Here is a 24,418-nt window from a genome sequence, read left to right as displayed (position 1 = left end):
ACCGCAAAACGATCGGAAAATAAAATGAAACTTTATAACAAATATGGATCACTTGAGAACCAGCAAAATAAAACACTGACATGTCTACAATTTTTATTTATTATGTATTGACCAAAAATCGAGATACAAATATTCACAACAGGGGTTTCTTGTACTATTCGGGTGGTCGGTCGGTCGGTTGAGTGAGTGAGTTAATATTTAACGTCACATAGGCAATATTTCAGCCATATCGTGACGGGAACAAACCACTGAAAAGGAATATATGTGTGTTATAAATCTGTCGACAAAGGACAGTAAAACAACTACAGTATCACAATTTGAATTAAAACTAGCTTGGAAAGTTAAAACTAATATCAATATTCAGACAATACAAAATAAAAACAGGCTATAGATCGCCAGCAACAGAAGGTAGATCACCATACTAGGGACCATGGGGACTTACAGTACCTTTGCTACCTGCATGGACCCTAGTTGGATTTACACCATCCCTTCAGCCGCTGGCGAGTGTACAATATGCTAGCCAAAATTAAAACAACAGGAATACTACGATTAAAAGCCTGGTAGACTTAAATTTACTATAAATGTTTTTGGACTTACGTACCCTCTCAGGAGGACAATATTTTTACAATACTTCAACCCCCTTTGAGGGTATAGCCACTAACAATTCTAGTTACGAATCCAAACTACCAATTTTTACAGAAACATATTGCTCACAATTCAATAAAAAAATCAATTTCTTTTAAAAAACCAATAATTAAATGAAAACTAACGCTGGTAAAAAGATCCTTCATCGTTTTAACTGTAAAATACATATCCCTTGTGATGGAGAATTCGACACAGTCAAGCAGAATATGCTTGACCGTGACTCTCTCATCACAAGGGATACAAAATGGAGGATCCTCACCTTTTAACAGGTATGCATGGGTATATCTAGTGTGGCCAATACGACATCGTCGTAGTATGACCTCTTCAAATCTGGACTGACAACCCAAGTGGGTATAACCAATGTAAGGTTTTATCTCATGTAATTTATTTATACCAACTTGGGTGTCCCACTTCTTCTGCATCAGATCACGGATATAAGATCTAATGGTAGCTTTATAATCAGTGTAGGGAATAAGAAGTGGTGTCACAGATTTGTTGAGTGCTGCCTTGGCAGCAAGATCGGCCATTGCGTTACCAGAAATGCCTACATGGCTGGGTAACCAACAGAAGACGATGTCGTATTGGCCAGTAGCAAGATTATTATACAGTTCAATAATTTCAATTAAAAGTGGATGTTTACAAGAAAGATTTTTAACAGCCTGAAGGCAAGAAAGAGAGTCTGAATAGATTATATACTGTTTACGTTTCGGGTGTCTTTGAATATATTTAAGAGCTGTTAATATGGCGTTAGCTTCTGCTGTAAAAATAGAACTATTATCTGGTAATCTAGAAGATATTATTCTGGATCCAATGACAGTGGCACAAGCCACTGCGCCACCGTCCTTGGATCCATCTGTAAATAAGGGTTTGTAATTGCTATATTGATGTTTTAATTGATGATATTCTTGTTTATATTGTAAGTCATTTGTTTCTGATTTTTTAAATGATGTTAAGGTTAGGTCAACTTGTGGCCTAACCAATTGCCAAGGAGGAGAAGAAAGAAGACGGGAAGGCGATATACTTTCCAGCTCAATGCTGGCAGAAGAAATAAATGGTTTAATTCTGTGCCCAAGAGGGGGGGACAAGAGACGACTTTTTGTTATACAAATCCTCATAAAGCGGATTGAACACACAGTTATAGGCAGGGTTAGATTCGTTAGAATATAATTTAGTAATGTATTGTAAAGACAATTTTATACGACGTTGAGTAAGAGATGGTTCATCGGCCTCAACGTAAAGACTATCAATAGGTGACGTTCTGAAAGACCCAAGACAAAGTCTTAGGCCTTGATGGTGGACAGAATCAAGAAGTTTAAGGTTGCTTTTGCAGGCTCCACCATATACGATGGAGCCATAATCGAGTTTCGAACGGACCAGTGATCGATATAGGTGTAAGAGGGTAGCCTGATCCCCTCCCCACTTTGAGTTGGAAACAACTTTCAACAAGTCAAGAGCCTTCAGGCATTTAGTTTTAAGAGATTTAATATGAGGCAGAAATGTTAAGTGGGAGTCAAAGATTAGGCCCAAGAACTTGGCCTCCTTTACAACTTTGATGGGAGTGCCATCTAGAGATAGTTCAGGGTCCTTACGTGGCTTATATTTTCTGCAAAAATGTATACAAGTAGTTTTGGATTTAGAAAATTTAAAACCGTTTTCAAGACACCATTTATTTATTTTGTTTAAACAAAGCTGCAGTTGCCGTTCAATGGTATGCATATTTTTACCACGACAAGAAATATTAAAATCATCCACAAATAACGATCCATCAATTGAATCGTTTAAAACTTTTGATAAACCATTTATCTTGATGCTAAAAAGTGTGACAGACAGAATACTGCCTTGTGGAACACCCTGATCCTGATTGTAATGATCAGACAGGGTAGAACCCACTCGAACTTGAAACTGTCTGTCATTTAAAAAGTTGCCTATAAATTCGCAAGCCGAAGTCATGTAAGTCTCTTAAAATACCATATTTCCAGGTTGTGTCATATGCTTTTTCGAGATCAAAAAAGATAGACACAGCATGTTGTTTATTAATTAGTGCGTTTTTAACAAATGATTCTAAATGCACTAAGTGATCGACAGTACTTCTGTTTTTGCGGAAACCACACTGTATATCAGTTATAAGGTTATTTGTTTCCAAGTACCAAACAAGTCGATTATTTATCATGCGTTCCATGGTCTTGCAAACACAGCTAGTTAGTGAAATAGGTCGATAATTGGATGGATCCGTATGATCACGTCCAGGTTTAGGTATTGGTACTACTATGGCGTCACGCCATGACGGAGGAAAGTTACCCGATGTCCAAATATCATCAAAAATATTGAGAAGAGTTTCTAGGCAGGATTCTGGTAAGTGCTTCAGGAGTTGATAATGTATGTTATCAGCTCCAGTAGCAGTGTCATGAGCTTGATCAAGCGCAGCATGGAGTTCATGAATAGAAAAAGTTTCATTATAATCTTCCCCATTATCAGAATTGAAATTAATAGTTTTCTTTTCTTCTTGTTTTTGATATTGCTGGAATTTTGGTACATAATTGGAAGAGGAAGAGTGTTTAGCAAGGGTTTCACCTAGTTTATTAGCAATATCTGATTTATCAGTAAGCAACTGATCTCCATGTTTAAGATGATGGACAGTAGATTTAGTACCTTTACCTTTAATTCTCTGGACCATGTTCCATACCTTGGACATTGGTGTCCGAGAATTTATTTTAGATACATAATTTTGCCAAGATTGGCGTTTATTCTGTTTAAAGGTACGCCGTGCTTTAGCATTTAAAATTTTAAATCTATTTAAATTATGCACCATAGGGTGGCGACGGAAATAATGTTCTGCTTTTTTCCTTGCCTTTCTAGCCTGTTTGCATTCATCGTTGAACCATGGTTTTCGAATATGTGGAACTGCAGAAGACTTTGGGATACACTCATCAGCAATGTCAATGAGTACATCTGAAAAACATTTAATAGCATCAGGAGCAGTAATAAAACGTTCGGGATTAAGTTTGCCAGTACAGAGAGATTCATATAGAGCCCAGTTGGCCGCTTTAAAATTCCATCGTGATGATGGAGGTACATCAGAGGGGCTCACAGGTTTTAGTATTGTAGGGAAATGGTCGCTCCCACACAAGTCATCGTGAACCGACCATTCAAATTCATTTAAGAGATTAGAGTCAGTAACTGATAAATCAAGAGCTGAATATGTCCCTGTGCCAGGATGTAAATATGTATGTGATCCGTCATTGTAAATGCAGAGATCATTATTTGAAAGAAATCCTCAAGTAATTTACCTTTGGTGTTTGTAGTAGGACCACCCCAGAGTGGGTTATGGCCATTGAAATCGCCCATGATTATACAGGGTTTAGGAAGTTCATTGTAAAGAGCTTGTAGATCAGTTAACTGGACAGTGGATGAAGGTGGAATATACAATGAACAAAGCGTAAATGCAACTTGTAATGTAAGTCGCACAGCTACAGCTTGGAGATTTGTTTTAAGCGCTATTGAACTATGTATAACATTTTGCCGTACCAAGATTGATGATCCTCCACTTGCCCTATCACCTGAAGGTGAAAAATAATGGTATGCATTGAAATGACGGAGGTCGAGAGTATCAGTGTGTTTTAAATATGTTTCCTGTAGACACATTGCTGACGGTGTAAAATCCTGGATTAAAAGCTGCAATTCCTTAAAATTAGTCCTTAGTCCTCTGCAATTCCACTGAATAATATTATTCTGATAACCTATCTTTTGGGGGGATTTATTGGGGATCTACCCCGCACTTTCTTGGTGGGCGACAGGCTGTGTGCCCTAGAGCGGACGTTTTCAGACACGTCCATGTCTTCCAGTGATCCATATTTGTTGTAAATTTGGATTTTATTCTCTGAACCTTTTGGGGCTCTGCCACTTAGCTTTTTCAGAATCAGGCTTCTTAGTTTTTGTTTTACTGGGTTGAGACCTTGATGATGACTGAGAAGATATGTTATGATCAGGGGATGTTGCTGATTGAATCTGAAATGTACCAGGAAGTGATACTGCAGTTTGAGTAGATATGGCAGGTGACAAAGGTTGAGGGGAATCCGTGTTCACCCAAGTCAAGTTTGTCTGACAGCTTGCAGATAATTTCATAATTGTGGATGTTGCGTCTGGGTTTGGTCTGGCAACGGAAGCATAGCTTTCCGTTTGTACTGAGCTCTGGACCATTTTCTTTGCATCTGCAAAACTGATGTTTTGTGTAAACTTTATTCTGTTAATGGCCATTTGTTGTTTCCACACAGGACATTCTTTAGAGAAGGATGGGTGATCCCCTGCGCAGTCTGTGCACTTTTTAACATGGCTGTCACAATCTTCTGTTGTGTGTGTTTTTTCACTACAATGAGCACACACAACAGACAATGTGCACGTATTTACACCATGGCCGAATTTTTGGCACTTGAAGCACCTCAGCGGATTCGGAATGTATGTATCAACACTGAGATTACAGTACCCTGCCTTAAGTGACTTTGGAGCAGTAGGCGATGAGAAGGAAAACAGATATGTGTTGGTTTTTATGGTTGTGTTGTTTTTACGGGTTGAGAAACGTTTGACATATAGTACACCCTGATCTCTCATCTCGGAAACGATATCTAGGTCAGACATGTCTGCCAGCAATCGATCACGATCTCGCACTATTCCCTTACTGGTGTTTAGTGTTTTGTGGGCCGTGACAGTAACCGGAGTACCAACAAAAGTGTCAATATTCAAAAGGTTGGTTGATTGTTGCTTTCTGGCACACTCAATCAACAGCGCACCAGAACGTAATCGTCGAATGTTCTTTACTTCGCCAGCAATGCCTTGGATACCTTTAGACACAGCAAACGGGTTCAGCTTCAAAGGTGTGTTATCTTTGGTCTCAATGACAAGGAAACGTGGCCAATAATCAATTTGTTTGGACGGTTTGAGGTCGTCAACGGGATCATTTTCGAGAGGACGTTTGCTCTTCTTAGTGGGGGTTTCGTAAGCCATGGTTAGTTATGTAGATTTCATCATCCGAGCTCCCCACCCACCACGGAGTATCACAAGGACGATGCTAAAGCAAGCGGGCCTCCAGCTTGCAGCACCAAGGATACCCGGATGATATACTCCAGTAGAAGAATTAGAAATAATTAGTCTACCAGATTGGCCCATGAGCCATCGCCTTCTGGCATAAGACTCTAGGCAAAGTTCAAAGCAACATAATTCAACATCAAACATGTTTTAGACATTAAAGCCAAGACCAAAATCAATCAAAATCAGTTCCAAATCATACTTGTGCAATAATAAATAAATTTATAATCTATGCACAGGACTTGGCATGACCAGCCGATTGGTTGAACCGGGCCCATTCAACCTCCCGTCTAGGTGAAGTAAGGGTCGAAGGGGTGTGTTGAGCAAAGGGAACGCGGTCACAGGCCCCCAGTGCCCTCAACCCCCAGACTCCCGTCCTCCACCGACACAGGGCCGCAACCCACGGCAAACGGGTTGGTGGACCAAATATGCCCCCGGATCCACACGGGGGGTTGGCGAGCACTTAGCGTTACCCAGCACCCACCACGAGGAGGTGGCTCGCCACGGGTGCCGTCGGTCGGTTGATTGAGAAAGGGATTGGGAAGAAGTTATCCAACCTAAGTAAGCCCTCTCAACGTTGGTATATTTTTTACCTCCATATTAAATCGAAATGTAAGAATATGACGTCTATTACGTATGATAATCATATTTGAAACCGTAAAGTAAATAACCTTACTTTGCCAATGCTAGAAGAATCTGAAAATTTACTTAGCTAAATAGGTACATGCAGTTCTAGAACACGTCAAATTCGTATACATGTCTTGTGCGTATTTCTGAAGCAACAATAAAGTTTCTGTTCATATCCTCAAAACAATGTCGGCCACTAAGTTTTCACATGTAATCCGTGTTAGGTGGTTTAAAGGTGCACGTAATTTGTCATCATTCACTTGATGGTCAGTTAATGAATTTATACCAGGTATCATTTGTGCTAACGCCACTTAGACTATCCGACCAAGGTCCCCATGTGGCATTTCTTGTGTCTGGACCGATCAAAGGATTAACCAATAACACGCTGATTGATTAAATACCTTTTCATGCGGATTTATAAGATGGTTGTGTTTATATATGTACATTTACTAATCTGTACTGAATACATTGTCGTGTCTGTGTCCGTGTAAAAAAAACCACCCTTCTTTCAAAGGATTTATCGCCTATACATTGATTGCGCATTACTAAATGGCTTTTTAAAAATAATGAAGGGCATTATGCAATTAGTTGCCAAGGTTTGATATCTTGGGTGACCAATGAGACTATACACCACTGTGACATACCTGAAACGACACAATAATTCTAACGGACGTTAGCCCGTGACTTCACGATTTTCAAAAATGGCGGCACTCTGCCTGGGGATAAATGCTATCTAAGTTTGTTTTCACCGACTTACATAATCAAAATTACTTCGTACTGATGATAAATTATGTATTTGATTGATGGACAATAGGATTTTGCATAATGCAGCTTACAGCATAACAATTTCACTGTTGGAAGCGAGCTGGGGGTCAAAACAATATTACTTACAATATTATTGTCACTTCGACCATAACCTCGCTTCCGAGGAATCGTTTCGTTCATGCAAAATCCTCATGGCCGGCAATGACTTACTACAAGTAGTTAGTAGCTTTGATTTTGTAACTCGATGCAAACAAAGCTCAATAGCATTATCAATCCAGGAGGCGAGGTAGGGGGCGCACCATCCGATTTAGTATATACCACATGCTACCACAACACCTCGCACTCACAAACAACCCATTTAGCGCGAACTGCGGGGTCCGGTGGAAATCTGTGCATGATAACACCATCACCGTACCCCAAGGAGCAATAGACTGCAACACGACAACACGTTTGCGGACGAGAGTGGAGCAGACAGCTTTTTGGTAACTTTTATTCTCTCGGTATGAATTAACCACAATTTTTTTTTAAGAATGAGTTAGGTGTTCTGCTTAAGACTAATCACAAGTCTTTCATATGTAATGGTTAAAAGAGTACAAAAATATGAAATTATTCGTTCTTTAACAGATTACTGAATTATATTATGATCTTGCTATTGGCCAATACGACATCGTCTTTGTCGGATACCCAGCCACGTCGGCATTTCTGGTAACATAATGGCTGATCTTGCTGTCAGTGCAGCACTCAACAAATCTGTGACACCACTTCGTATTCCCTGCTCAGATTATAAAGATACAATTGGATCTTACATCCGTGTTCTGATGCAAAAGAAGTTTGACACCCAAGTAGGTATAAATAATTTTACGTGCAATAAACCTAATGTTGGTTATACCTACTTGGGTTGCCAGTCCAGATTTGATGAGGTCATCATGCGATGATGTCGCATTGGTCACACACGATGTACTCATGAATACTTTCTGTTTTTAAAAGAATTAGATTTGTTAAATGACTTGAAAACATAATTACATATTCTATCATTGGTAGTTTAGAGTAATAACTGAGATTGCTGGTGGCTGTACCCTCAAAGGGGGTTAAGTATTGTAAAATTATTGTCCTCCTGAGAGGGTACACAAGTCCCAAAACATTTGAAGTAAATTTAAACTTACAATGATTTTTAGGCGTAGTATTCTTGTTTTTGAATTGTGGTTAACATTTCCTACAATCGCCAGCAGCTGAGGGGATGGAGTATATCCAACTAGGGAATGTGTAGGTAGCAAAGGTACTGTATGTCCCCTTGGTCCCTAGTCTGGTGATCTACCTTCTGTTGTTGGCGATCTATGCTTTTATATTGTATCCTTCAAATAGTGAACACTAACTTCAATTCTAATGGTGATATTATAGTTGTTTTACTGACCTTTTTCAACAGTTTTTTAAATAATATACACATCTTTCACTTCAGTGTTAAATGTTCTCGTCACGATATGGCTGAACTATTGCCGATGTGACGTTAAATATTAATTAAATAGATGAGAGTGATATTTAACAAAAGATGTGAACATCTTACCAGGAATCCCGGCCCGTCCCTTGCGTTGTCCAATCCATCTGCCTGTCAGTATAGCCCAGTCCCCTTTGCTGTTCTTGATGAGGACAGCCCTTTCTCCATCTTTGGCGTTCAGACACACACACTTCTCCCTCTTGCCAACCTAGGTGAAATATGCCAAAATTTGGTGAAATATAAACTATGAACTTAGTGCGACCCGGAGGACCTCACCGACGTTTTCATCTAGATAGACTCCACCCATTGGTGAAAGAATTCAGCCCAAGACCGGTGGCCGGGATCAAATACTCACTCAATGATATTTTGATTATGTGAGTTTTGTTTTACGTCGCACTCAGCAATATTCAAGTTCCGTAACAATTCGAACTTGGACCAGACAGTCCAGTGGCCAAGAGCATGAGCATCGATTTTCGCATTTGGGATAAAATGACACGTGTCAACCAAGTCAGCAAGCCTACAAATATGTGTTAAATGTGTGTTGTATCGATCACTTAATGTAAAACTCCGCTCAGCATTTGAAAGCGAATCATAACACCTGGTAAATCTTCTATAAAACGTTTTATACTGTTACGGTTAAGGATTTGCCGTGACAAAAGGTGTAAGAAATCCCCTGTGAACCAGCAAAACACAACAAAGACAAGTCTAAAACATTCAAATATTATTAATAGCAAAGAAGTCAAGTTATACAAAGTCACAAGTCAATTTCACAATACTGATTTCAAATACAATACAAATGAGACAAAATCCGAGGCAGTGGGTCACAAAACGCGGAAAGCTCTGGAACTCTTACATTTGTGCATTTGTACGGTGGAAGGGATACAGATTGACTTGTGCAAACCATAGCACTGTGTTAAGAGGTAAGTCTTAATCTGTTTGCCATTAGGCTGACCTTTGATTACTACCTTTGCATGTATATCTGTAATATTCTAGTCAGTTTACCGTCTTTCGTCTACAGGATTGTATAAGCTATCTTTCATTATTGTTAATATTTAGTCACGATATGTCTGAAATATTGCCGAAGTGACTTTGAATTTTAACTCACTCATTCACTCACTCTTGATCTGTTTTGTTTTACAGGTATCCAAAGTTTGAGAATGATTTGGTACTGTTTTAGGTACCGTGATGGGCACCCATAGCGATCCACCTCCTCGTGGTGGGTGCTGGGTAACGCTAAGAGCTCGCCAATCCCCGGAGTGGACCCAGGGACATATTTGGTCCAACAACCCGTTTGCCGTGGGTTACGAACTTGTGTCGGTGGAGGAGGGCATCCTGGTGGTAGAGGGCAGTAGAAGCCTGTAATCGTATTCCTGTTGCCTAACAAAACACTTTATCACACCCCGACTTCACCTAGACGGATGGTTGAATGGGCCCGCTTCAGCCAATCGGTTGGTCATGCTAACCTATGTACATGAAAATTTTGCTGCACAAATTTGAGAAATCATTTAAACTTCTGTCTGTTGTTGCGCTTTACAGACGACATGACACGATGAAATCAGAGTTCTGGAAGAAACCGAAGCTCAACACGATTGAAGATTATATTTCCACCGCGCTCACGCACAGCAAAATCTTGCAAGAGGAGTTTCGTTTGGTGCTCTCGGAACTCGAGAAATAATACAGAATGAGCAAGAGATTCGAGCCAAGTCTCGCGAATGCCCCGTCTTCGGCAAAGAAGAGCTCATAGAACAAGGGAGGCAAAAGGCCCGAGCAGCCTTCCTCAAGAAAACCAACCAAACTATTATTGAAGAAGAAAATTCACGATAAATTACTTTGCGGATATTGTTACAAGTGTGTATTTTCTGTATATTTTGTTATTAATTCAGTAATACTTATTATTGGGTCACAACACTTAGTGTTTTTAATAATAATCATGATGGGTCACATTTCGTTTTAATAGACGGTCACCACTTTTAGGATCTGGTTTTCCGGAATTTATCTGCTCCTAGTTTAATATGTGTTTACTTAATGTGGAGACTTAATCGAGGGCATTCTACAGTGTTGACGATTGTCGTAAGTGCCCGAACTTTCGGGAAATGACTGAGTATATGTAAAAAGACTGGTTGCCGTGTTGGGGGCGACACTCATTCATATTAACTGGAAGATACATCACCGCCAACGCTTGATCATCAAAACCCGTCAACTATTATCTGTTGTCAGACCTATCTCCGTGTTTACATTCTGCATAGTTGATTATCTCTCGTACTGAGACTTTGGTGAGTTTAGTATATTATATTTTGTGACCCATTGCATCACTTGTATTGACTTTGCAATCGATATTGTGACTATTGAATTGTGACGTTGTATACCTTGCTCTCGTTGCATAATAATGCAGAATTTGAACGTTTATGACTTGTCTTTGTTCTGTTTTGCTTGTTCACAGGGGATTTCTTACATAGTTTGTCATGGTAAATTCTTAACCGTAACAAAATCAACAGTGTGGTCAACTTGGCAGAGATGACCTCCCCGAGACGACTGCCAAGAGCTGCGTTTTCAATAACCCTTCTCAAAGCCGTCACATCGTTACTCAACCGGTCGTACATGATTAGCTGAGACACACACATGCACAGCGCTACCTCTCAGCACTGCCTGAAACCCGAACGTTGGTGTAAATATATCTCGAACGTTATACTGAATGTATCTGAAACGTCATTGTGAATGTATCTGGGTCATTATTTATCTGGAACGTTTATCTTTGAATGTCTCTCAAACGTCATTGTAAGTGTCTCTCGAACGCTATACTGAATGCATCTCGGAAGGTGTTGGTAGTATACTAGGCTCAACCAGGACTCGACGTGACAGGGCAAAGGTTAACCGTAAGTGACGTCATGACCGGAAGTAGTGGCGTCATAAGCGGAAGCGCCTTGAATTCTGGGTATCCTTTGAAATATACAGCTAAAAAGTTTTAAGTAGCACATATTATGGTGCAGTGTGTGCTTGACCCCATATTCATAGCTTGTCTGCCTGAATGACTCCACAATATTGGTTAAGAAAACATGTCTTTTCACAATAACGGATAAAAATCGTAGTTTTATACACATAATGTGTATTGTAAGTAACATTCAGAAAATAAATTATGGCTTTCAAAGGAGAATTTCTTCATGTCTCTGCACTCTATCAAATATCAATAAGCTGTTCTGCGATTGAAACTTTGGTCACTTTTGATGTCAAATGCTCAGTTTATACTTGTTGAGCTCTTCGCTTATTGGACAAGGAGTTCAGTGTATTTCACCTCAAGCAATGTTTGACAGTTTTCTTTTCTCTAGCCATGCATACCGTTGACGAATACTTGTTTGTATTGATAGTTTGTTTTCTAAATTTCAAAAGCAGGAAGGTTGTGAAACGATTGACTGGTCGGAGGAGAAGAAGCAGACAATTCTTCCTCTCTTGGGGAAAGAGCTAACATTTCTCAAACTAGGAAGCCAAGTGATATGGGCTGATCTACATTGATGTGTTTAAGAAAACATTCTATACTCACTGCTAATTATTACCTTGCTTTTACTTCATTTACTAATTTGAATATTCCGTATATTATTTGTTTACAAAGAGATTGTTGAATATAAATAAACTTTTAATGGATTTGTGTTTTATTCTGTTATTTGTCATCCTGAATCCTTTTACCATTATGCAATTGTATAAAATACCTGATTTGCTACATGTGAGACATGAAACAACCTCTATTCCGGAGGACCGGGTAAAGGACCGGCAAGAGCAAGTTTCAGTTCATGGAAACTAGATTGGAAACTAGATTGGAAAATGCAACACGGAAACCGGGTTGAGTGAGTGAGTGAGTGAGTTATAATTTAACGTCACATCGGCAATATTTCAGCCATATCGTGACGAGAATAAGCATGATTATACAGAACATGTAGATATTATAAAACCAATTCGAGTCTAAAACTAGCATATGAAGTTAAAACTACACCACAATTTGTACAATACATAATATAAAAGTAGGCTATAGATCACCAACAACTGAAGGTAGATCACCGTACTAGGAACCAAGGGGACTTACGTTACTTTAGCAACCTGCATGGCTCCTAGCTGGATTTACACCATCCCCTCAGCTGCTGGCGATTGTAGGAAAATGTAGCCGAAATTTAAAATGACAAAAATACTACGTTTAAAATACTGGTAAGCTTAAATTTCACTTTGAAAGTTTCTGGACTTACGCACCCTTTCAGGGGGACAATAATTTTACGCTGCTTTAACCCCCTTTGAGGGTACGGCCACTAACAATCGCAGTTGACAATTCACACTGCCATGTTCAAGATATGTTTTGTAAATAGAAAGTTGATATTATTCAGAATTTATCTAATAATTCTATTTCCTTTAAAAATTCAATGATTAAATGATAATTAACATTAAAAAGATCCCTCATTGTTTTGACAGTAAAATATTTCTCCCTTGTGATGGTAAAATCAATACAGTCAAGCAAGATATGCTTGACCGTGATTGCTTCATCACAAGGGATACAAAACGGAGGATTCTCACCTTTAAGTAAATATTCGTGTGTATACCGCGTATGGCCAATACGACATCGTCGCATAACGACCTCCTCAAATCTGGACTGACATCCCAAGTAGGTATAACCAATATACGGTTTCATTTCATGCAATTTATTTATACCCACCTGGGTGTCCCACTTCTTTTGCATCAGATCACGGATGTAAGTTCTAATGGTTGCTTTGTAATCTGAGTATGGAATAAGGAGTGGTGTCACTGATTTTTTGAGTGCTGCCTTAGCAGCAAAATCGGCCATTGTGTTCCCAGAAATGCCCACGTGGCTGGGTAACCAGCAAAAGACGATGTCATATTGGCCAGTAGCAAGGTCATTATACAACTCAATAATTTGTATTAAAAGTGGATGTTTACAAGATAGATTTTTAATAGCCTGAAGACAAGAAAGAGAGTCAGAAAAGATTATATACTGTTTATGTGCAGGATGTCTTTGAATATATTTAAGAGCCGTTAGTATTGCTTTGCTTCTGCTGTAAAAATAGAGGTATAATCAGGTATTCTAAAAGAGATTGTTCTGGATTCAACGACAGTGGCACAAGACAAAGTCTCAGACCTTGGCGATGAATCGAATCTAATAGTTTTAGGTTGCTTTTGCAGGCTCCACCATATACTATGGAGCCATAATCAAGTTTTGATCGGATAAGAGATCTGTATAAATGAAGGAGTGTAGTTTGATCCCCTCCCCACTTTGAATTGGACACAACTTTTAATAGATCTAATGCCTTCAGGCATTTAGTCTTCAGATACTTAATATGTGGTAAAAAAGTCAAATGTTTGTCGAAGATCAATCCCAGAAACTTGGCTTCCTTTACAACGTTAATTGGAGAGCCATCCAAGAACAGTTTGGGATCTTTATGAGGCTTATATTTCCGACAGAAATGTATACATTTGGTCTTTATCTGTGAAAATTTGAAGCCATTCTCAAGTGACCATTTATGAATTTTATTTAAACACATCTGCAAATGCCTTTCGATGGTATGCATGTTTTACCACAAAATGAAACGTTAAAATCATCCACAAACAATGACCCATCTATTAATTTAATACTTTCGAGAGACTATTGATTTTTATACTAAACAAGGTAACAGACAAAATACTACCTTGTGGAACTCCCTGATCCTGTTTATAATGTTCAGACAGGGTTGATCCAACGCGAACTTGAAATTGTCTGCCTGCTAAGAACTGGGATATAAAATTAGGTAAACGGCCTCTCAAACCAAAGTCATGTAAGTCTCTCAAAATACCATGTTTCCATGTTGTATCATAGGCCTTTTCCAGGTCGAAAAAGATTGACACAGCATGCTGGTTATTTACAATGGAATTTTTAACGAATGATTCTAGGCGAACCAAATGATCAATAGTGCTTCTATTTTTCCGAAAACCACACTGAATGTTAGAAATAAGATAATTGGATTCTAGAAACCATACTAATCTATTATTGACCATGCGTTCCATAGTTTTACAAACGCAGCTTGTTAAAGAAATTGGTCTATAGTTAGATGGATCTGTATGGTCTCGGCCAGGCTTAGGTATTGGTACAACAATGGCATGACGCCACGAAGGAGGAAAGTGTCCTGTAGTCCAAATATGATCAAAAATGTTCAAAAGTGTCTCAAGACAAGCATTGGGTAAATGTTTCAGGAGCTGGTAGTGGATATTATCTGCTCCAGTTGCCGTATCATGAGCTTGTGCCAAGGCAGTATTCAGCTCATGCAGTGAAAATACTTCATTATAGTCTTCACCATTTTCGGAATGAAAGTTGAGTTTCAACTTTTCTTGATGAGTTTTATATCTCTGAAACTTCGGAAGATAATTTGATGAAGAAGAATGACTAGCTAAAGTTTCACCCAACTTGTTGGCAATGTCAATTTTATCTGTTAACATATCATGCCCATCTTTAAGATGATGAACGCTAGAATTGCTACCCTTGCCCTTGATTCTCTGTATCATGTTCCACACCTTCGTCATTGGCGTACGTGAATTAATTTTTGACACAAAGGTCTTCCATGACTGACGTTTACTTTGTTTAAAAGTACGCCGAGCCTTGGCATTATTTATTTTTACATTATTTAAATTGTGAACTGTAGGATGTCGTCGAAAGTACTTCTCCGCCTTTTTCCTGCTCTTCCTTGCCTGTTAACAATCATCAGAAAACCATGGTTTGCGGCAATGAGGTTTAGCAGAGGACTTGGGAACAGTTTCATCAGCGATATCATTCAGTGTTTCCGAGAACAACTGAAGAGGATCAGGAGCATTTACAAAAAATTCAGATTTCAATTTTTCTGTACAAAGTGTTTGAAATAAAGGCCAGTTGGCCTTATTAAAGTTACACCTTGTTGCAGGTATGTCAGTCGGATTTAAAGCGGAGAGAATTGTCGGAAAATGGTCACTACCACAAAGGTCATCATGGACCGACCATTGAAACTCGTTATACATATTTGGATCTGAGAGTGATAAGTCAAGTTGAGAATACGTCCCAGTTCCAGGGTGTAAATATGTGGCTGATCCATCATTAAATAGGCATAGATTATTGTTAGAAAGGAAGTCTTCAATGACTTTGCCTTTATTATTAATATTAGTACTTCCCCACAAAGGATTATGTCCGTTCTGATCACCCATAATTATAGAGGGTTTGGGAAGTTGGTCAAATAGATTCTGAAGATCGGACTGCTGAAGATCTGAAGAAGGGGAAATATACAAAGAGCAAAGCGTAAAGGTTATCTGAAGAGTAAGACGGACGGCAACAGCCTGAAGATTGGTTTTAAGAGGAACTGGACTATGAATAACACCCTGTCTCACTAGTATAGAAGCACCGCCCGTGGCTTTTCCATCGGGAGGGGAGAATGCATGAAAAGAATTGTACCAACGCAATTCAAATCGATCTGTACTTTTCAAGTACGTCTCCTGCAGACTAAAAGCTGATGGTGTAAAATCTTGTGATAATAACTGTAATTCATTAAAATTGTTCCTAAGGCCTCTGCAATTCCATTGTATTAATTCCATAAAAACTGCTTAGGGCGCTTCAACTGGAGATCGTGAGCGCGTGGCAGCACTACCCCTACACCCTGTTTGTGACGGAGTTATGTCCATGTCAAGCGGTTCAAACAGATTTTGAACCGCCACAGAAGGTGTTAAATGAGAAGACTCTTCTAAATGCTGAAGGGCTCTGGTCTTTCTTCTCAACTTTTTCTTTTCTTTATTTGTCAGTTTCTCAACGCTCTGAGTATCTTGAGTTAAATTAAAATCAGATATTTGTCCTGGCTGGCTGTACTCAGTTTGTGAAGCTGATGATCGCTGACAATCTTGTGATGAGCGAGTGGCGTCATCTAAGGTTATTTGAGAATCCTTTATCCAAGATATTTCAGTCTGACAAGATGTTGAAACGAGGGTAGCTTTTTTGACAGAAGAAGGAACAGGAGAAGACACTGTGGCAGAATAGGTAGGAACTGCTGCTGGTTTTGACTGAGCCTGAATCAGTTTCTTTGCTTCGAAGTATGAGATATTATTATTGCACTTCAGTTTCAAGATTTTGTTCTCATACTCATATTTTGGACACGTTTTGGATGATGCCATATGCTCACCACTGCAATTGGCACACTTTATGTCATTAGTACATTCAGTGCCTTCATGGTTTCCACTACAGCGTGAGCATACTGATTTACCTGTGCAAGATCTTGCACCATGTCCAAACTTTTGACACTTGTAACACCGGAGTGGATTTGGTACATATACCTCCATTCCAATATTACAATACCCAGCCTTTATGAAGTTTGGAAGAGTTGTCAGACCAAACGTGAAAAGATAAGTATTTGTTTTGACTAAAGTTGATTCATGTTTTCTGCTGAAACGTTTAACAGAAGTAACTCCCTGATCTTTCAGTTCTGCCACAATCTCATCTTCTGTCATATCGTACAAACAACGTGCCCTGTCTCTAAGAATACCTCTACAGCTGTTGAGAGTTTTGTGAACAGAAACAACAACCTGGCTGTTTACAAACTGCTGTACTCCCAGCAGATTGACAGATTGTTGCCTACGTAAACATTCAATCAAAAGAGAACCATTTCGTAAACGTGTGACGTTTTTTATCTCTCCACAGATACTTTGGATGCCCTTGGAGACGGCAAAAGGATTGGTATTTAAAGGATGGCCATCAGAACTTTCAATGACCAAAAACCTTGGCCAGGAATCATGTGTGAAAGTAGATATCTCTTCATCGGATGAAGAAGACATATGACGACGTTTGCTAGTTTTAGATGAACCAGAATGAGCGTTTTTAGCCATGGTGTATTAGTGTAATTCAACAACCCTGCCCCCCACCCACCATGGAGTGTCAACAAGGACGGTACCGCAGTGGAAACCAGACTGCAACTCCAGGGTTACAGGGATGTCATACTCCAGAAAATACAGACTTGAAAAGCCATGGTAACTTAAAGAATAAGTGTCAGACTGGTTCGGCCCATGACACTGTTCCTAAGAACACGGAATTCAGAGGTCTATATAACCAGATTAACCCATGAGCCACCGCCTGCTGGCATAGGACTGTAGGTAAGTAAATGTATCAATAATTTGTACACTAGATTTTAAAATGACCAATACCCGAAAAATGTAAGTGCAAAATGTAAGCAATTTCTATGCACAGGGCATGGCGTGACCAGCCGATTGATTGAATCGGGCCCATTCAACCTCCCGTCTAGGTGAAGTCAGGGCCAAAGTGGTGTGTTGAGCAACAGGAACACGGTCACAGGCCCCTGTTACCCTCAGCCACCAGGATCCCTTTCTCCACGGACACAGGGCCGCAACCCACGGCAAACGGGTTGGTGGACCAAATATTCCCCCGGGTCCACTACAGGGGTGTCGGCGATCTCTTGGCGTTACCCAGGACCCACCACGAGGAGGTGGCTCGCCACGGGTGCCGAAACCGGGTTGAAACCTACAGTAAACTCATATATGGAAACCAGGTTGAAAACTACAATAAACTCATATATGGAAACCAGGTTGAAACCTTCAATAAACTCATACATGGAAACCAACTGGATCCCGCTTAGAGGAGTGGGTAATGAAACGAACTGGAAACCATCCTGAAATGGTGCAGTTTCTGTTGCATGGAAACCACAATGAAACTGTAGGAAACTCCCTGAAAACCAACTGGAAATGTTTCCATGACGTTTCTTCTCGGTTTCAGTGTTCCGGAAACCAGCTTATTTTTGTAGTGATATGTAATTCGCGAATTTCAGGTGATATTTCCACTTGTCTGACATAAAATTCGGCCCTGGGTATTTTTCCTCTGTAGGCCCGACCATCCTCGGGATGCATCAACCAAAACGCACTTGAACTCCTCACAAGCTCTAGCTTTATCTATGAAATACCTAGGTTGTAAATATATATCACAGAGATGTCGGCCGACCAATTCCACTTCTCTAGAAGGTACTGTTAGGTGCCACCTGTTTCATACCGCCGTTACATCTCTCTTGTGTCATGTTCACATCATTCATTTTATTAGCCGCATCGATATACCATCCCTCGCATTTCAGGAAACTGTTCATTGCGTCTTGATTGAAAGAGAGTAAGTTTTCAATGTAAGACCTGTAGGAATACTTTCCTAGAGATGGTGTTAATTCAGCTTGGTTTTGACCTAGGTAAATTCTTCCTTCGCGGAATAAGCTGTGTAAACTATTGTTTACGGGTCCAACGCAGTCAGGTGGTAATGAATTACTAGGTCCATGAGCTCTTTCCTGTGTATCCGACCCATCTGTCTTTGATATTTTATAATTAAATGTTACACGCAAAACGTATTGGGCCAAGTCTATGTAACTGTTAATAGGGTTTCGTATATCAAATCGAATGGGACCATCACCTACAACAGTAGTGGTTGCACTGTATCGTACCCACTGACTATCTGTCATGGAGGTTACCACTCCCGGCACAGAAAATGGATCTAATTCCTACTTGGTGCATTCGTAGGCCTCTGAACGAATCATATTCGTTTTCTCTTGTACCTCCTTTTACTCTTTGATGGTGTATGCTGTATTGCTCTTTCGGCAGTTTGAACACTTTCTGCCAAAAATTCTCCCGCTCGCTTTTTTAAACTTCTATTTGGACTAGCGCCATCTACTACTATATCCTGTATCACGTGAGACAGCTTTTGTGCCCCTGTTTTCAGAGCACGTTTACCTATCGAAATTCTTCAAAGGCATTTAGAAGTTGGTGAGGTAATACAAGACACTATTATGGATGACAACTTCTTAATTCTTAATCAGTGTTCTCCGTGCTAAGTTAACTAGTTGTATTGACACCCTTGACACCAAACTCACCATTGACAGGATCATCAACCTTGTGTCTAGCTGTTTCCAGACCTCGTACTTCACATGGCAGAACAACATCTACCAGCAGATCCATGGCCTACCCATTGGCTAACCTCTCTCTCTGCTGAAAATCTGAAATCTTCATGACCAGCTTTGAAGAATCTGCCCTATCTACATCGCCATTCCAACCGTTATGTTGGTATAGAAAAGTTTATGACACTTTTACTATCCTTGATCCCAACCACAACCCTGCAGAACTCCTTCACCACCTCAACAAACAACACGCCCACATCCAGTTCACGATGGAAGTAGAAGCCCAACACAAGCTACCATTCCTAGACGTATCCCTTGACAACTCATCTGAAGGAATCGTTCCCACTGTCTATCGAAAGCCCACCCACACTGACCAGTATATTCACTACCTATCCAACCACCATCCACAAATAAAGCAAGCCATAGTCTCCACCCTAGCCAGACGTGCCAAAGCCATCTGTGACCCAGCCCACCTCCAAGACGAAATTGACCACCTCAAGAGAACTTTCATCACCCTCAATGGATACACTAAACAACTCGTTGACCAGACTATAGCCACAACTCTCCAGCATCAGAACGACCGCCTCCCTAAACCTGAGCCTGCACCCATCCGAGTCAACATCTTATACCATCCGAGTCAACATCTTATAAGTCATCAAATCAGTCGACTCCTCAGAAAATCTGCCAGTGTTGATGTGACCTTATATTCTGATAAGACATTGAAAAACATCCTTAGAGCAAATGGAAGAGGTGGCAGTGATCAAACCAACCCCAAACCCAGAGGCTGCATCTACAAGATAAACTGTGATTGCGGCAGCAGCTACATAGGTGAAACCTGCAGACCATTCAACATCAGACTCAAAGAGCACAAAACTTCAGTAAGAAAATTATATCTGAAATCGGCCCTCTCTGAACATATCGTCAACTATCCAAACCACTCCATCAAATGGAAAAACACCGAGATCCTGGCTTCCAACATCAGTGATTGGCGGAGAAGGAAGCTTTGGGAAGCAATCAACATCAGAAGATTAGAACCCCAGATCAATAGAGATCAAGGCGTGTACCTACCCCCTGCCTGGTGTGTCAACAAGGACTCATAGACTCTCAATCTATCAGCTGTGTAAACAACTATGTACTGTTAAAACTTTCCTCCTTTCATCTCTCCTCTGTGATTGTACATACCTAATTACATTTATGTGCTTGTATATACATCTTACCTCTCTGGCTTCATATATACCTGTATATATTCTGCAATGTTACCTGTTATAATTCAACAAACAAATGGATTCAGTTTGTTTCTTGTACTCGACATCTCATCATCATTACATACACCACAGTGTTTATTAATTCTCATGTTCTTCCACATTTCATCATCATCATCATCATCGCCGTCGTCATCGCGGCAGTCGGTTCAAGCTAAAACATGATGTTTTATACTTGATAGTACATAATACCTACTGACAAATGTTCCCCCCAATTACATAATCATGGTAAACAATGTATCCTTGGATAATGTTTTGTAGATGAAATACACTTACTCTAGTAGCCAGAAACGAACATTACAAACACTGGCTGGTGTAATGCAGCGCATTAAACATGGAACATTATGATTCACAAGTTCATGACAGAGTGTGAAATTATTCTGCAAGAACAACTGTAATTCCTACATGTCCAAAGACCCTAAATATGAGGGTACTATTCACATGTAACAGTCAAGAAAAAATAAACACGTGAAAAACAAGACGCTAAGGGTGGCTAACCCACCTAAACTGAAATAACTGCACATTTGTGACTAAATGAAGCAGGTTTATGCATATAACTGTAATAGATACAAACTGCGTATTACATCACTTGTAATTAAAAAATTATACTCACAAAATTTGTAAACCCACAAAGTTCCAACTTCGCCGCAGCGAAGCACATGGTCCACTCTCATTCCCATCCTTTAAGTTACCTCCCTTGCCCCTTGGGCATACAAAATATCGATCGCAATCCGAAACGATTAAATTTGTCAGTTACAAAATATGTATCCGAATCCGAAACGATTAAATGTTTCAGCTACATTCCCGGCCCCTAAATGTTCAGCAAATTCCAGAAAGCAAACATTTATCCCTTTTTAACAATAAATACACTTCAAATCAAAATTTCTATTCCGATTTTCTTTCTGTTTCACGTTACATTCAGCAATATTCCAGCTATGTGACAGCATCAAGACAGATGCACACAATCCAGTGGTTGACATTACAAGCAATGTAATGCCATACATAACATGACTTGGTGATAACCAATGAATCTGTGAAATGATCCCCCCTCAAGCATGGGCAATAGAAAAAAATCAAACCAAATCTGCCTCCAAAGGCCTCATTTTCACGAAACAAATTAGTCTCAGTGACATAGTTCAATATCACAGAATCTCTGTAATAGCTCATTCAACATGTTCCAACAGTTTGTGAATGGGTCTCAAAAACAATGAACCCCTCAACTTCACTTCCACGGATCTCACCAGTCCATCTTTTCCAGGAAATGTCTTTGTGACCCTAGCCAAAGGCCATATTTTTCGAGGTGTATTTTCCTCCATCACTAAGACAACGTCACCAACTCTCAAGTTCTCACTGGGCTTTAACCACTTCTGGCGTAACTGCAAAGTAGGTAGTCTCTTTTATCCATCGTCTCCAAAAAACTATCAGAAAGAAACTGTACATGTCTCCACATTCGACCATAAACATCCTCCTTTCCAAATTTACCTGGTGGTAATGACACATTTGAACGTAGTAGTAGTAGGTGATTTGGAGTCAGTGGCTCATAATCGTTCACACAGTCTGACACAACAGTTATTGGTCGACTGTTAATGACAGATTCAGCTTCACAAAATAAGGTATTGAGACCTTCATCACTGAGGCTAGTCTCTTTGCTAAGTAGAGCAGACAGAACTTTGAGCACCGTGCGGATCTGCCTTTCCCACACACCACCCATATGAGAGGCTGTGGGTGGATTGAAAATCCACTGTATGTCTCTGTCCAGCATAGAATTGTAAATCTTTCATTGATCCAACTCCTGAATAGCTTGTCGAAGTTCTTGATTTGTCCCTTTGAAGTTTGTTCCATTATCTGATCTAATAATCTCTGGTTTCCCTCGACATGCCTCAAATCTTGTTAAAGCATTAATGAAGGAATCTGTTTCCATACAGTCAAGTTTCTCAATGTGTATCTCCCTCACAGTGAGACATGTGAACAAACATCCATATCGCTTCACCAAACTTCTACCCCTTTTCACCAGAAAAGGACCAAAACAGTCAACTCCAACATAAGTAAATGGTGGTTTGTAAGGAGTCACCCTTTCTTTGGGTAAATTTGCCATTTGTTGTGAGTTCTGGATACTCTGATGTCGACGACATTGGACACATTTTCGGAGTATCTTGTTGATTGTAGTACGTGCGTTGATAAGCCACGACCTTTGCCGCATGTGGAACAGAATATGTTCTCGTCCAGAATGTCCAAGGACCTCATGGTAGTGAGATGATATGAGATTTCCAACCTGATGATTCTTCGGAATGATCATAGGGTGTTTGGATTCTTCTGGAACAGGGGCATGACCCAAACGGCCTCCAACACACAAAACTCCATGACCATTCAAGACTGGATTAAGTTTGTAAAGTTAACTAGATTTCTTTACTTGGTCACCTATAGTCAGACAATCTATTTCCTCACGAAAATGACATTCACAAGCTGAACTGTTTTCAGCTCTTGTACAGTCAAATATTTCTGATAATTAGTTGATGTCAATTCTGTCCCTTTTGATCTCTGAAACAACCAATGTTTGAATCTCAGAAACCATGCTGTGGCTTTCTTCAGTTTCAGCCATGATGAGAACCTCTCCAGTAATCTGTCCATACCACACACTGTTGCATTCAGCTGGACAAAAGATTTTGCTGTGTTCTTGACTTCTAGAGAACTTTCTGATACCTGTAATATCTCAGGCATTACTGGCCATCTATGCTCCTCTTGCCATAAGAAACTTGGACCTTGAATCCATTGATCATGATGAAGAATTTCATTGGCATCTAAGCCACGGGATACATCATCAGCTATATTCAAGTGTGATCCAACATATTGCCAACTGTCCGGCGAAGAACCTGAATGAATAGCACTCACTTGATTCGCTACAAATGTTTTGTAACGCAGAGACTTACTCTTGATGTAATGCAAAACAGTCATACTGTCACACCAAAAAAATGGACTCCCCAATGTCCAATCTCACTTCTCTGCGTAACATTTGATCAATTCTAACAGCCATCAAAGCAGCAGATAATTCAAGACGAGGTACTGTCATTTGCCTGAAAGGCGCAAGTCGAGATTTTCCCATCACAAAAGCACAATGTATCTGTCCTTCATCGTTGACTATTCGTAAATAGGACACTGTGCCATATCCTGTCAACGATGCATAAGCAAAGTGATGGAAATCGCACTTGAAGTTTTCAAACCCTGAGGGGATTAAACATCGATCAACCACGAAAGTTTCTATCAATGGCAATTTCTCAAGCCAGACAGACCATTTCTGAGCATTGTCTTGTTCCAGTGGGTCATCCCAATGTTTATGTAGTCGGCATTCACTTTGAAAGATAACCTTTGCCTTCAGGACAACAGGGCAGATGAATCCTAAAGGGTCATACACTGAACCAATAATGCTCATTAATCCTCTCTTCGTAACCGGTTTAGATGTATTGGTGGTTCGAAATCCAAGTGTGTCATATTCTGTACTCCACTTTACTCCAAGAGCTCGCTCTTGAGGCAGAAAGTCTGTAGTTAGTCAATGTTCTTTATCTCTTTCGCTCTCTCTTCATTTGGAATAGGATCTAACACAGCTCTATTGTTACTCACCCACTTTGTCATCCTAAAGC

General features: G+C 39.9%; 1 protein-coding gene across 2 annotated transcripts in view; it reads right to left on the bottom strand.

The window, feature by feature from the left end:
• The window catches only part of LOC137296793 (uncharacterized), a 62,565-nt gene that overhangs the window by 9,924 nt on the left and 28,223 nt on the right, over nucleotides 1–24,418 (bottom strand). For both annotated transcript variants that reach the window (XM_067828647.1, XM_067828648.1), the window contains exon 4: nucleotides 8,678–8,816. In XM_067828647.1, the coding sequence (XP_067684748.1) occupies nucleotides 8,678–8,816 (139 nt within the window). The remainder of the gene's footprint in view (nucleotides 1–8,677; nucleotides 8,817–24,418) is intronic.

This window comes from Haliotis asinina, chromosome 9 (genome assembly GCF_037392515.1).
Source record: "Haliotis asinina isolate JCU_RB_2024 chromosome 9, JCU_Hal_asi_v2, whole genome shotgun sequence".
Classification (NCBI taxonomy): domain Eukaryota; kingdom Metazoa; phylum Mollusca; class Gastropoda; order Lepetellida; family Haliotidae; genus Haliotis; species Haliotis asinina.
This window is presented reverse-complemented; position numbering and strand designations above follow the sequence as displayed.